The sequence below is a fragment of the Phasianus colchicus genome, chromosome 1 (genome assembly GCF_987193195.1).
Source record: "Phasianus colchicus chromosome 1, bPhaCol1.hap1.1, whole genome shotgun sequence".
Lineage (NCBI taxonomy): Eukaryota > Metazoa > Chordata > Aves > Galliformes > Phasianidae > Phasianus > Phasianus colchicus.
Genome location: NC_143436.1, coordinates 184,625,084 through 184,641,077, shown reverse-complemented (window position 1 = coordinate 184,641,077; position 15,994 = coordinate 184,625,084). Strand labels below are relative to the sequence as shown.

Genomic DNA, 15,994 nt, shown 5'->3' with positions numbered 1-15,994 from the left:
GTATATGTGGAGTACTTGAAATTCAAAAAATGAATTGCTCTTTTTGCTATTTGGTTTATTACTCAATGCAATTATGTTTCTATTTCACATAAATTTTAAACTGAAATGATTGTAATGATGCTTTTAATGCTTCTTTTTATTTTTTTTCACCTTATTCTGAGATTGCAGCATGTTTTGAAATGGTATCCATAACTTCATCTTTAAAGAGTCTGTATGCCTAATTCTTACCTTTAAAAAGAAAGAGAGAAAGAGAGAAAGGAAAGAGAGAAAGAAAGGAAAGAAAGAAAAGAGAAAGAAAGAAAGAGAGAAAGAAAGAGAGAAAGAAAGATAGAAAGAAAGAAAGAAAGATAGAAAGATGTGAAGACTTCTAATCTAGTAGGAGGATTCCAGGGTTTTTCTGTATCCTGGCAGAAATAATTATGATTTGCGTTTGAGTCAAATTGCACTAAAAAAAATGCCAATTTGATCTCTCTTTTTTCTTTTCTCCAAGAGTACTTAATGTTATTTTGATGGGATTACCTATATCATGGTGACTCTTCATCCTGAGGATACTTTTGCTGATGGAGTTTTCACAGAATGTGTGACTGTCATACACTCACAAAATATAGATTTCTTTCATGTTTGCCAGTTACTCTGTAATTTGAATTAAATGAAGTGTAGTGATTAAAAATTTCTAATAATGTTTATAATCCTGAATTGCCATAGCTGTGTATGTAATTATCAGCTTACATTGGACACTATCTATATGGGATTGGTTAATTGTTCCATTCATTTATCAAAGATTTGTATATATAGCTTTCACTTTTCCTAAGTATTCTGTGTATTGATAAAGAAACAGTTGTTAGAGTGTAAACAGCACCAGAGAAAAATACAGTTTGTTACCAAAATGTGGAGAAGTGAACTTAAGCACTGCTTTACTCTAAATAAATAAAATATTTTGCTCTTGAGACATCAGAATGATTGCATTCTAAAAACAGAAACTAAAGTGAAAAGTAGCAACTCTGAATCTAATAAACTGTGATAGAATAACAATGGATTTGGCTCAAATATGTAAACTAATGGAAAAACCAGGGTAAATTTTTCCAAGTCCCTAAGTGACATCTCAGGATTTAAAATTTTGTACAGAGGCTATTGGCTTTTGCTTTTCTGGATACCCCACTTGTAAAGCTCGTAGGACATAGCTTGTCATTTCTATCTCCTTCATTTTTATGCAGATGTGTGTTGAATCAGCAACACAGACCTCCCACATGCAGAAGACACCATACGAAATCTGTAGAATCATAGAATCACCAAGGTTGGAAAAGGCCACTATTGTCATCTAGTACAAATATCGACCCATCCCTACCATGTCCACTAATCACGTTCTTCTGTGCCACATCTCCACATTTGTTGAAAACCTCCAGGGATGGTGACTCTACCACTTTCCTGGGTAGACTGTGCCAATGCCTCACCACTCCTTCACAGTAAAATTTTTTTCCTGATACCCAAACTGAAATCTCCCCTGGCACAAATTAAGGCAATTGCCTCTTATCCTATCTCTAGCTACGGGGAAGAAGAGACCAACCCCCACCTCTCCAGAACTTCCTAAAACAGATAGTTGTGGGATCTCCTTGTTGACCAAAGAGATGTTTTGACTGTACCCATATCATAAATAAAATGTCAAGCACCGGTTCCTGGCCCAAAAGCCGATGCCTGTTGACTCACAGACTGAGTATTATCACACCAAAAGTACTTCTTGTTAGCCCACTGCTCATTTTAATTGCTGATTTCTTGATACCTCATCACATTATGTGGGTTGGTGGGTGGAGGGATAGGAAGGGCATAGTTCATCTGTTTTAGGCTATTTTACATCTCTCAATCAGGTGCTGGTGAGAGCACCATAATTAAGCACCTGAAATTCGATGGTTCGAACATAGTCTTTAGAGAGTGGTTTGCATGTGTTCATGTAATTGAAATGTGCTGGATATTTTGAAAACCTAGAGGACTGTTGACACAGTTCATCTGGATGATTAGTATTTTTTTTTCCTTAGCATCAGAAAGCAGCTCCAAAGTACTGCCTTTTTGATGCTGTCACACAGAGCAGAGCTCAGCGCTGCCCTCCGCTCCCTGTGAGGAGCTGCAGCCGCCATTAGGCCTCCCTTCAGCCTGCTCTGCTCTGGGCTGAGGATACCAGGGGACCTCAGCCTCTTCCCCTCTGGATACTTCACTGTCTCTGTAGCCCTCATTTAGTACCTGTACAGCTGTGGTGTTTATGGTCTTAATGTAGGAACCCATCCATATTTGAGATAGCCTTGAGTTATCATAAGTACTGGTACAGTCTGCTAAAATGCTGTTCAGAATAGAGATTGACTTAATTGGGTCTTTAAACACTATTGTGTTGAATAGCTCACTGCTGAAACCAAATTACATTTCTTTAAAATTAAATATGAAAACTGAAAGCTGTCTGAAGTGCTGCTCGAGTGCACTTGTATGAGTCAGGATCCTGCCCCAAAGTAGTAGCAACTGGTTCTGTGGGTGTCTATAGTGTTACTTTCGTAACATTTTTTGTGAATTAAAACTATTAACACAGAGTGCGAAAGAAAACAGTAGCTGAAAGCACTATACAAATGGCATGTGACAGTTACTTTTGTGGTAAAGCTCTCAATTCTTACAATGTTGAGTGTTTGATTAATGTTTCATAATATCAGTATTTTTAATCCATTTCCTGATTTCTTTCTATAGACATGGAAAGGGAATGCTGGTACTGAATGACTTGAAAGATATTGTTGAAGCCCTAGATTACTACCTTGTTTTCTACTTTGAAAATCTTTGAAAATGCCAGGGACAGAGATTCCTACTTCTGCCTTTCTTTCTTTCCTTTCAACCTCTCCTCAAAAGTAGAATATAGAAGTGCAAAGGAAAGAGGAAAACAAAAAACACCATGGAAATGACATGAGATAAAGCTGAATAATATTTCTTCCGTAACTTGCATTTATCTATTTTAAGTAGGCATTTTATTTTTCAGGGAAAATTGAAAACCGTCAGGGAAAATTGAAAATTGTAAAGTAATCTTATGAAAGATCTGTTTACAAACAACAAAATAAGGTTTTAAAGCAATCATAAGAGAGTAAACATATTATATTTCATCTTGTCTTTTAGGCAGATACACAGATTGACAGAGAGCATCAAAACTTTTATGAAGCATCATTGGAATATGTTTTTAAAATTCAAGAAGTACAAGAGAAAAAGAAATTTGAATTTGTTGAACCTGTAAGTTTATGTTTTATTCTTTCTGAATTTACAATGCATATATTTATATAAAATAAATATTTCTCTCTCTTTTAAAATTGTGATTACAGTGCATTTGCATACAGGCAGGCATTGAAATCTTGGCTTCAGAATTTCCATGGTTATTAAAGGTTTATGTAAGAGTATCATAAATACTGTGAAGTGAAATGCCAGATGGCTTGGAGCATGCATAACGTTTTAATGGGACAACATGTGATGTTTTATCTGTGCATCATATACTGGATATTTCCCAATATCATGGTTTCATGTCTGAAATTCTGAGATAGCTTTTGGATTTAAATATTCCCTATAGGCAGTATATACATATGTTCTTCTAATTTATACATGAAATAATATGAAAAATTAGTTCTTCTGTAGGACAGGTGCACATATTTCTTGTTGATGGAGTCATTTACCTTCAGTCTACTGTGTATAAAAAGAAAACATGCTTTGACATGCCAAAAAAAGGAAGATGAAATTGTACTCTACGGTCCTTATATAGATCTGGGATTTTACATCTGGGATTTCCTCTTGGACCACATCACAGCCTTGAGATACCTGCTGGGACAGTCAGGACCAGAAGCTGTTCAGTGTGATGTGCTAGCATATCTCTGTAGCATATTAGTAGTAATCATACTGTTCATGTCTTGTGGGACTAACTTACCACTTGCCTTAGTTAGCACCTGTAGCCATTGACAGACAGCTTCCAATGTCATCTGTCCCTTCCTGTTATGCATACTGAGCAGAGCAGATCATCTTTTGTGAAGGAGGAACGTGACAAGCATAACTTTTCCTTCCAGCTTCCTTCTAACTATCCAAAGATGCACTTCTGACTGAAACAGGTTGAATTGTATCCCTAAGACTCAGTGTCATCAAGAAGAGCTCCTCAGATGCCTTCTTTCTAAGAGATGAGAATGTAGTGTATATTGAATGTTTGGCATTGATGCAAGCTAATGAAACTGATTTCAGCTTGCAGTACTGACAGAAATCCTCTCTTCATGGCATGCAGCTGCCAAGTCTTTGAGACTAAAACTTTGCTTGGATTGCTAAATAAGAACATTTTTCTACCTGTCACAAATTAATCCAGACAGTTTCTCTCTGTCTCCTTCTGTAAAACTCTCACATCTTGGAAAATCCGAGCAATCCTAACCTAGTTCTGACCCTAGTATAAAGACTTTATGCTCTTTTAAAGTAATAGAATCTTCCTATGTTGAAAAGAAACTGTACGTCAGAAAATACTGTTGTGCAATTTCATGTAGTTAAAATAGGGCATATTTCACCCTGTGTGCGAAAAATAAATTTAATTATGTACATTATAGTTTGAAATATTGAGCTTTATCCTTTTGACCAGGAGTTGTCTGCATGCTTTGTCAGCCACCACAGCAGCAGCTATGAATCATCAAAATGAAGAAATTACTTATTGGTACACGAGAGCTGATACTGAGCAGGCAAACAGGGGAGGTTGATAGTAGATTCCGTGTTGTGGAACTAGGGACTTTTTCTCACCAGATTTACACATCCAGTAAAGAAAATTTACTTGGAGTGGATCGGTTAGTCTTCTGTGTCAGATCAGTGGGCTGCTCAGTGTAGTGGGCTATTTGCTGCATAAAGTCCATTACTGGATGTTCCAGATGAAGGTACAGGAAATACTGTGCAAACTGGGTACTGATAGCCTTTTCAGGAAATATCTTCTGGCTACAGGTGTGTTTTTTTTATAATCAAACTGAATATAAATAGTGGTTAAGTTGTAATATCAGTCAAAATTTTGAACCTTCAGAATTCCGTTTTTTTTTTCTTTTATTTCTAGTCTGTTTTGTACAACATCTTGGAATAAAAGCATTTACTAAAATCCATAAGGCAAAGTTTGTCAAGTGAAATATAATGGGACAAAAGAAAAAAAAAAGGCTTAAAAATACGCTTTTTACAATGCCTGGATTATGTAAGTGACATATGAGCATTTGCTCCTAGATGCAAGTAAATAAATATAAAGCTTAACATTTTAAAATCAGGTACAAAAAAAATTACTACATTACTCATCTTTTGTGTGCTCTAAAGATGTTCAGATGCTGCAAAAAGCCTAGTTTCTGTACGTATATTCCTCCTCGTGAGTTCTGCTGTTTGTGGCAAGGCAAAGGATCTGGGAATATTAGCTGACAATCGTCTGAACATGAGCCAGAGGTGTGTCCAGGTGCCCAAGAAGACTGATGGCATCCTGGCTTGTATCAGAAACAGTGCATTCAGCAGGAGCAGGGAGGTGATTGTCTTTCTGCACTCAGTTCTGTTGAGGCTGCACCTCAAGTAGTGTGCGCAGTTTGGGGCCCTGCACTACAAGAAAGGCATCAAGGCTCTCACACGTATTCAGAGAAAGGCAGTGAAGCTGTGAGGGGTCTGGTGCACAGGTCTTTTGGGGAGCTGCTGAGAAAACTGGGATTGTTTTGTATGGAGAACAGAAGGATCAGGGGAGACCTTACCTCTCTCTACGACTACCTAAAGGGAGGTTTTGGCAATATGGGCCTTGAAGGTCTTTTGCAACCTTGACAATTCTATGATTATACAATTTTAAGTGTCACTTAGGTCTAATTTTCAGCTCAGTGTCATGTCTCAAGGTAATTCTCAGTCTGATTTGTTGAGTCCTGGAAGGGGATTTTGACAAAATAAAAGAAACACTGTGAGTGAGAAAGATGAAATTGTGATGCCTGTATGGAAGTGGGATAAGTTCATGATATGAAATACAACTTGAAATTATCTGCTGGTGATCCTTCCAACTTCTTCAATTTGTCTGTACCAGAAGATGAAAATACACTGGGAAGCAGAGTGGGAGAAGCAGGGTGGCAAAAACTGACAGGTGGGTTAACCTAGAACAGTAGAACTGGTAACAGTGCAGAACTTTTCTTCCTGGAGTACAGTGGGGAGGGACTGTGAGACACAAGGTGGTAATGTTTCACTGATTTTTACATGGGTAAGTAGCTATAGCACAAGAAGAAATGGTTTAAAACTAAAAGAGAGGAAAGGTTCTAGCACAGACTGCCCATAGAAGCAGTGAATGTCCCATCTCTAGAGGTATTCAAGGCCAGGTTGGATAGGGCCTTGGGCAGCCTTATCCCTATGACAAGGGATTGGAACTGGATGATCTTTAAGGTCCCTTCCAACTCAAGCCAATCTGTGATTTTATGAAGAGATAGCTCCTCTTTGTAATTCTCCTAGGTTTTGGACTTTTCAAGGAAAAATAATAAGCTTTTCATACAGATCATGAATTACATTTTTTCTATCTCAAAACTAAATCAGTGTTAAAGTTTACCTCGCAGCAAGTTAAAAAATAAAAAAGTGACAGTAATCTCTGCTCCTAGCTTTGCCTATGTGGGCCCAGAGCAGCTTGCCAGAAATAGTGCAGCTTCATGAGCTTGCTGCACTCATTAAGAGTGAACCTCCTGCTCAGAGCTCTGCTCTGTTCTGTGATAACAGCAAGACCTCACTGGCCTGGAGGAATCAGGGCACAGAATTCATAAGCAGTACGTAATCTGAAATGAGGGGTGGTCCATTAGCTGTCACAGAAACACAAAAGTGTATGTTTAAAGGAAAAGAACAACTTTGTATAATTGCAGGCAGTTTCATGAGACTTCGATTCTAGTCTGAAGAGATTGGATGTTAAACTTAATTTCCCCTTTCTTGGATTTTCTACATTACTAACTATATTCATTTTAATCTGATAGAGAAGCACCTAATGAAACTATCTATTTATAAATAAAATGAAACTCAGGAGACAGGGACTTCTGGCTGATGTGCTGCAGGCCAAAGGTTAAATTCCTCTCCTATCCGAAACCTAAGCACAGTCTCCTTCCTGTGAGAATGAAATGACCAGGCAGTCTTGAGGTCAGCGGCTCTACATAAAAATAAATAAAGTCTCAAGAAGTAGCTGGATTTTGTTTCAGGTTCTGTGTTGAAATCCTGGAAGCCCTTGAATAGTGAGTAGCGTGTTACTGAGCTCAGGCCTCAGTTTTTGTTTACGCGACTGATTAGGTACTCAGAACGAGGTAACTGTAAGGTATGTGTTACCTTTCAAACTGATGATGTGAACGTTCCATGTGATGGTTGGTGTAACAAGTCACCTCTTAACATGTGAAGACCACCTTGAAATAAACTGGGGGAAAAAATGCAAAGAGCTGATTTTTTTCCATCATCTAACATAAATACTTTTAAAATTATAAGTGTGGACTTAACAACGGTGTCTCTGGTAACATCAGCAGCAAGAAAACCCCACTGTGACCATAAGCCTGGGGCAGAAGTGCTTGGCTTTTAGATCTCCTCTGTGCAGTGCTATGCTGATGCCTGGGCTGATGGAAGTGGTTAGGATAATGCCTCAAAGCACAGGCCTGCTGGGTGCTTTTTGTTCCCCCTGTCCACATACATCTGTAGAAGCAAATGCCATTCTCAGTATCAGTTGTTTCAACAGAACTAGAACAAAATAGAATTGGATTTGCATATGACAAGCACATTTTTTCTTTTATTATTCCTTTTTTTTCTTTTTTTCTGTGCAATCAAAGATTATTTGACCAGGAGATTCTCAAGTCCAGGTGCTCTGCGAGAGACAACTGCCAGAATGCCTGAACAAGACTTAAAATGTATTCAAACTTCCCTTTTTTTTTTTTTTTTTTTCCCCGTTTTCATTTTGCTATTTTTTTTCTTTCCAATAAATTCAGCTTTGCTGCCATCTAGTGTTAAATCTTTTTGTCCCCAGTGTTTCTTCATGCTTCTTCAACGTTGAAGCCGTTTGTATAATGGAAGCTGGTTTTCTTTCAGTATTCAAGCTGAAATTTAAATAGTTTATAGCTGTGTTCTTCAGAAATACCCTTTAAATTGATCTTTACAATTTATACGTAACCTGGCATACTGCATCTTTCTACCACGAGATCTTTTGGTGAAATTTTGTTGTGCTTTAATGTTCTGCTCTGGCTACAGTTTTGCTGGGAGCTTACAGTATTCCTGTAATACTTCTTAAACCAAAAAGGCAAGGTTGATCAGTAGATTCCTGCTTACACATAAGTTAATCCTCTTTATTTTTATTTAAACAAGGTAGAGTATGCACAGGAGTAGTTATGCAGCTATAGGAGCTCTATTTGGGGATGGAGATGAATAACTGGATCTGGACTGTAGGCTGGGCTTTAGTTATAATTTGCTATTTCTTTTAAATTTTATTCATAAGAAAAGGAAAATTGATTTTTTTTGAAGAGTTGGAATAATGTTTTAAACCTTAAAATTATGGAAATTTATATAGCTGTTCACATAATTGGAGCTTTTTAGGATAAATAGTCATTTGGGTCTTCTTTGGAATCCATTAAATAACCAATAAGAAGCTTTAAGATCCAAGTCTTTGGCTGAGATAATGATTTTAAGTGGGCAGGTGGAAATTACAAGCTAAGATAATTTACACAAGCTGTGAAATACTTTGCTAGATTGTCTTCATTGTTTGTTAGTGGGATGTGGTTCACATCCATTGTAGAGAACCCTTGGCTTTTATACTCAAGGATTTTCTCAGCTCCTTAGGCTCTGTGACTGTTACTGCTTACCCCTGGATAACCAGGAGATTTCTGTCTGATGTCATGACTGTATTTGATCCTGCAATACCAGTAAAAAACAAGAGAGAAGTCCCAGTCACGTGTTCACATTTTTATTTCTGGCTGCATCGATGGTGTATAAAGCTGAAGCTGATTTAACTTGTGGCAGCTGATTTAACATGTGGCAGAACTCACTTTCTGTGTCAGAAATGTTCTTTGAAGATCTCCATGATACCAGGGCACAAGGATGTGAGGTATGCATGACATCACATTTGTTCCTCTGCCTAGAGAGCTATGTCCTTCACCTCTCATCTGTCAAACTGTGGTAGTTTCCAGAGTGTGGAAGCAGGGACTGGTAGCCTCAGAGGAATACAGAGACACTGTCTGAGCAACTAGGGATGAAGTTTGGAATAGTAAAGCCCATACAAAACTTTATCTGGCCAAGGACATCATGGATAATAAGGGCTTCTGCAAATGTCTCAATGACAAAAGGAAGACGAGGGAAAATGAAAGTCTTCTCCTTAATGAAACAGAAGACATGGTTACCTCGGACAGTGAAAAGACCAAGGTACCGAATACTTTCTTTGCTTCAATCCTTACCAGCAAGACCAGCTTTCAGGAACCCCAGGTCCCAGAGGCCAGGCTGAATGGCCAGGGAAAGAAAAATGAACATTTGATAGAAGAGGATCAAGTCAGGGAATACAAGAGCGAACTGAAAATTTGCAAGTCTGTAGGCCCTGCTAGGATGCAGCCAGAAATGCTCAGTGAGCTGGTAATTATGATGGTGAAGCTACTCTGTAATCTCAGCTTGAAGATGATGGCAACTGGGAGAAGTGCCCAAAGTCTGGAAGAAAGCAAATGTCACTCTCAAGACAAGCAAGAAGGAGGACCCTCACCTCTATCCTTGAAAGGGGATGGCATCCTGCAAATCATTTCAAGGCACATGAAGGAGAAGACAATCATCGGATGTAGTCAGCATGGATTCACCAAGAGGAAGTCATGCCTGACCAACTCATAAACTTCTATAATAAAATCAGCAGGCTGATAGATGAGAGAGGAACACTATGTATCATATTCCTGGGCTTCAGTAAGACCTTTGACTCTGTCCACTGTAAGATCTTACAGAGATGCTGTTGAAGTATGGGCTGGATGTGCAGATAGTGGGGATGGTTGAAAACTTGCTGAACGACTGAGCCCAGAGTGTAATCATCAGTGGTGCAAAGACTGGTTGGAGGTCATTAATGAGCAGAGTGCCCCAGCAGTCAGTACTGTCCAGTCAGCAGTCCAGTCCTGTTTAATATCTTCACTAATGATTTGGATGATTGAATAGAGCGTACCATCAGTAAACTCATAGATGACCTGAAACTGGAGGGAGTGATGGATACAGTAGATTGTCATAATGCCATCCAGAAGAATCTTGAAAGGGTGGAGAACTGGACTGACAAGAATCTCTTTAATATTGACAAGCAGAAGTTTAGAGTAGTCCTGCAGCTGAGGAGGATCAACAGAACATACTGGGAATATCCATTTGGAAAGTTTTAACTTAAAAAAATTCTAAGTATCGATCTCTGATAGTATGAAGTTGGAAAGTGCACACCATCAGCTGAAATATTAGACAAAATAGACTGGGACTGTGAATTAAATTATTATAAAAATGACAGTTTCATGAGGCAAAAGCCTTTTAACACCTCTTTTTTCTTAAGGTCTGACCACAGGTTTCTTGCTCAGCAAAGCAATACCATTGCAAGTAATGAAATCTCAGAGTGTTCCAGGAGTTAAGAGGCAGGATGTTTTTGCTGAAGGCTTGCAGTGTTTTCCTGATGAAAACAAATGGAAAATCAGCTGTTCTTAGTTTTTGCTTTCTAATACTTAGCTGAATACATGCAGTGCGTAGCAGCTAAGACCAATTCTTTACTATTGTAGTCAATGTCTATTTCTTATTTACAAGTTAGTATACATTCTGTTATCTTCGTGTTATTTAAAGTATTAAGAGTGCATGTTAAAATCAGTAATGCTTTTCAATTTTGTCTTTCCAGCTTTTGGCCTTTCTTCAAGGATTATTTACATTTTACCATGAAGGATATGAACTGGCTCAGGAGTTTGCACCATACAAGCAGCAGCTTCAATTCAATTTGCAGAATGTAAGAATAATGTGTACTTTGCTTTGTAAACTAATTTGGAGATACTAAAGTAGCCTTGTAGTACTTTATGGAAGCTCTACATCCTAGAAGGTATTAGTGAGCTGAAATCAAATTAAAGTGTGAATACATATAAATTATTTTTAAAGCTGCCAGAAAGAACTTTGGAAATGTAATGTAATATTCATGTAGTTAATTTGTGATTTGCAAATCAGAGTTGTGGGAGTTAGAGCCAGAAGAGCAGAACAGCAGCCAAGTTTGATTAAGAACACAGTAGTTTACATATGCTTAAATGTGTGTTTTCTTGAGAGTGGGGCCTATCTTCTGAAATAAGTGGATCAAAGAGCTCCAGCAGGTACAGAATGCTGCAGTTTATTTTTTTAAGATCACAGATTGCCAGTACCTGAAGGGGGCTTATAGGAAAGCTGAAAAGGGACTTTTTCTAAGGCTGTGTTTCCCCTGTGGCTCCTTCTCTTTTGTGTCCATTGTTCACATACAGATACAGATTTCATTTAAAATGCTTCTTGGGAAAATCAGGCAAAAGCTCCTGTTTGATCATACTTTTCTTCTGGGATCAAAATGCAAGTGTTCTCTGTCTGTAGACCCTCCTAGACTATTCTGTCAAGTTTTGCATTTGTTAATTGTTGTTTTTCTGTTGAGACTCTTTTAGATGAAGGCACAAGGGGTCACTGTTGTTGCATAGCACAGTTTCAGTGGAAGGATGAAAATTGGGTTCAGTCCAGAGGCTGATTGAAGTACCAGCAAGGCACATGAATCCAGAGCACAGGCCAAAAGTAGCTTTGTAAGTCTTAGTTTGCTCTATGCATGGATCAGTAGAAACAGAATTATTAAAGGATTTCCTAAATTTCTATGTTAATTAGGAAATAGGTAAATACATTCTTTGTTAAGCAGTACTTAAGCACAGCTTGACTATGTAAATAGACTGCAGAGGTAATGATGGATGCAATGTTGTGCAGAAGGATCAACATAAAATACTTTTAATTATATTTTTATGTCAGACAAACATATATATATGTAGTGCAACAGAGAAGTTTGGAGTCTGGCTGTGGATCTAAATTCTCATCTGCTTTTATTCAGCTGAGATATCGGTTGACCTGTCACCCAGAGCAACACCCAAACTGAGAATGAGATGAAATACAGGGAAAGATGAGCTGAGGATAATCCTCAGGGACAGTTGTGTTCAGGCTGTCAGTTGTAGTTGTCAGAGGTTCTCCTCTCTATTGCACTGGGTTTTAAGGGCTCACAGTATTGCAGAATTGTTGATCTGATCTTCTGCTTCTGTTCTTAAAACTTTCCTACAGGTCAAAGTATCAGCAGTAAATGCTGTAGGAGTAGCAAAGAAGTGACAGACCCTCAGCTCTTAAAAGGTCCCTGTGTCTTAACACAGCCCGGTGTCACTTCTAATGTGTCAGCAGACCAATGGCTTACTTCAGATGTCAGCTGGGCTTTGTTTTCTGTAACTTCATATAAAGGCCTGGTTGCTTAAAAGAAAAATTAGAACCTTAATAGACAAACGGGGATGCACTCTTAGTATAGAAAAATCCCTCCATTCAGTAGCACAGCATCTGACCTAAAGCCTCTTGAAGGGCTCAAAATGACCTCTGTTAAATTTGGTCTGAAGTTCTGTTCTTGACCCCAAAAATATCATTGGCAAGGTTCAAAGCTGAATTTTAGCTCCCCTTCTGTTTAATAATTAATTAAATTATGTCTGTCTTCAAGGGAAAGATTTAACATGCCTTATTACGCTGTAGTGAAAATCCATGAATGCCAGCTAAATGGGAAAGTATTTACCACTGTATAAAGTCCAGACAATATTTTTCTGTCTAGCTGAGATTAGATTCCATAATATATTTTTTTCAAAGTGGCCTTACAAAAACATTGCAATAATCTTTATTTTACTGCCTATAGGAACAAAGTGTTCAACATCTGGTATGTCAGTAGCAATCTGTCAAACCTCTGGCACTTCATAATAATTCTCCTTTTTCCTACACTGTGTTAGCTGTGTGGAGGGAAACCTTGATCCCACTGAATTCAGAAAAAATGCCCAGGTACATGCATACAGGCATTGGCAAATATGAATTACCCACCTTTGTACTTAATTATTCTTCTGGCCAGCAGCTGTCTTGTTAAGGCACATGATTTTTAGGGAAGACGCAGAATTTGTTTCCGTGATTTTGGAACACTTCTGCTACTTGTGACCTAGTTGTTGCCTAACATAATTAAATCTCAACTGTGGTGTTTGTGGAGTCCTGGCAAAAAACAATTGTAACCATGCTCTGACTACTTTGAGTGTCAGCATACATAGTGTTACTGTGGGTATGGACACAGGTCTCTGAACCATACTGCTTCCATGTGTGGAGAGACCACAGGTGTCTGGAGACTTTACCCTGGAATAAACCCAAACCATTGTATTCTGCACTTGTTTTAGTGGTTCAGTGGGGCTTATTGGATCAAGTTTGAGGTTATGCTATCAGTACCTTCTAGTTTAGCTGTTTAGCCTGGATCCTGTCTGCGTATTCTGGAGTACACACAGAAGAAGAATACATCTGTCTGCAGAATACTGTGTAAGCATACCTGAAAATGTGAGGTGGCATTGTTTCTGTGGTTAGTGACCTGCAGATTTGTGTGCTTAAATTTAGTTCTCTTTTACTGTGTTATTCCCAGGCTTCTGGAGCAAGAAACTATAATTCTGGTATTCATTTCCCTTTTATGTCTACCGCAGATGCTTCTGTTGGTCTCTTTTTGATGCAGTCTTGCTACTTGGCATTACAAGTTCTTCATTTAATTATCATTTTTGTACTTACATGAGGTAACGTGTTGATTTGTTTGTTTGTTTGTTTGTTTGGGGATCTTAGACCCGGAATAACTTTGAGAGCACGAGGCAGGAAGTGGAGAGACTCATGCAAAGAATGAAGTCAGCCAACCAAGATTACAGACCACCAAGTCAATGGACAATGGAAGGCTATCTCTATGTGCAGGAAAAAAGTGAGTAAAGGAGATGTACCTTTTCATTGGATTTGAAAGACACAGCAAAAATTAGAAGGATGAGAAAATGGTTTAGCTAGCAGAACAAAAGCTCTATTTTTGAATGTCCAAAGACTTTTCTTATTATTGCTTCTCTAAAGATGGAAAATTTCTAAAGAAAAATAAATGTGTGACTCTTCAAAATGCACTCAAAGTGACCAAGGCCAGAGAGAACAATGAGTGAAAACACATGTAAGCTCCTTGTTCTGCATATTGTGAGTAGGATGCTGCTTGGGTAGGGCCCTTGTGGGTGGTCCCTTGTGTCTCCCCTCAGTAACAAATTCATCAGTTTGTTTAGACTGTGCTCCGGATGTCTGCCTTTCTCCTTGCTGCAGAAGCTGTAAGCACTAAGGTCTCTACCAAACACTGCTGTGTCTTGACCTTTCTCTGCCTGAACAAGTTCCACAGTTCACAGGAACAACCTCCACTTATTTTAGCTGTGGGCTTTACTGATTCAGCCACCTTAATGAACATGCACACAATGGAATAAAAAGGTGGAAGGTGGAAGAAGAAGAAAAGTTATCTACTTACAGTCTGCCATAATTTTAAAATAGTTGTCAATTTGTACCTAATTATTATTCATGCAATGAGACATAAGAATGAAACAAATTCCAAAAAGAATGATGGAATAGAACTGTCATCTATATCTGAGAATATTTGGGAGAGCCAATGATACATCATGTGATGAATGAAAACTGAGCCAGGAAATATGTGAAAAGTCAAAAGAGAGAATTCAAAGCTATATGTGATCAGAACTATCTGCTGTCACTGTTTTACGCTTTAGACAGTAGAGACCAAGCCAAATTAGCTACATTTGCCAAGGATCGTTGAAAACAGTAAAATAGTGTGGGTTAACCAGATTTATTTATTCTTTGTTATGGAATCCTCCTGATGCTAGAAATGTATATAGCAGTGTTTTGAGATGGCATATATGTGCCATGCATGTTTAGTGTACATTCAGAAATGATTAAATACAACTTTGCACCTGATTTCTCAATCTAAAAATAAATAGAAGGCATCCTGATGCAGGATTCCCATGTTAGACTTGGCCCCACTCAACGTCAGTTTTGAGAATATCTCCTTCTCCTTTACTGTTTCTTCTTTAGACAGTAAGTCAAGAGACTACATGGAATTATAGTTGATTGATTTTCTAGATGACATCATGAAATCAATTTTTATTCCATTTTGTGAGCTAAAATAAAGAAACCCTGGTGCTTATAATAGTTAACCTCAGCCACTTTTGTCCTCAATAGTACTGAAAGCTTGAAGAAGACCCTCTGTGTTTTAATTGTGTAATAATGATAAAAGAAACCTGTATTAAGTGGAAATTGCACTGAGCTCTAATGGGGGAGGTAGAATAGGAGTGAAGCATTGGGCACACGCTGTGCTTCATTAAATAGTGAGAGGCCAACTTGACATCCTCTTACTGAAAAGATGTTTGTTCATTAGTGTATTCTGGAGTAAGGGTAAAAGGATCTGTAATCTGTGTGTCAATAAGGAAGATACTAGTTGTGTATTCTCTTGTCATGCAGGTTTATTTTCCTACAACCAGCATCCCATAGGCAAGAGACAAATTAAGAATAAATGACTTAAATGTTTGCTATTCCTGAAAGGAAAAGTAAATCCTGTATTATGACTAGTATTTGTGGTGGTAAATAGGTATTTTGAAAAAAAAAAAAAAAAAAAGAGAAAAAAAAGGCCTTTAAGCTCTTTTATTTAGATGTACGGTTATGAGTAAAAGAATTGAAATTAAATGTAGGTGTTGGCCAGCTAAAAGGCAGATGACTTCTAAACTCATCTAAAACTTCTTCAAGATGACTCATCCTTCTAAAAGAATTAATGGTGCTATTTGGGGAATACTTGAATTAGATTTGTACATTTTCTATGCAAAAAAAAAGGAACAGAACAGCTGACAGAATTCTGAGGTTGGATTAACAAGTACCTGGTCAATTCATTGTGTTTCTTCCCTGCAGAGAGTTAGGGAGGATTTTC

At 38.0% G+C, this 15,994-nt stretch overlaps 1 protein-coding gene across 1 annotated transcript in view; it reads left to right on the top strand.

Moving 5' to 3' along the window:
- The window catches only part of ARHGAP42 (Rho GTPase activating protein 42), a 160,101-nt gene that overhangs the window by 103,297 nt on the left and 40,810 nt on the right, over positions 1 to 15,994 (top strand). Inside the window, exons 6-8 of the mRNA XM_031616148.2 lie at positions 3,139 to 3,249; positions 10,856 to 10,960; positions 13,834 to 13,963. Coding sequence (XP_031472008.1) covers positions 3,139 to 3,249; positions 10,856 to 10,960; positions 13,834 to 13,963 — 346 coding nt within the window. The remainder of the gene's footprint in view (positions 1 to 3,138; positions 3,250 to 10,855; positions 10,961 to 13,833; positions 13,964 to 15,994) is intronic.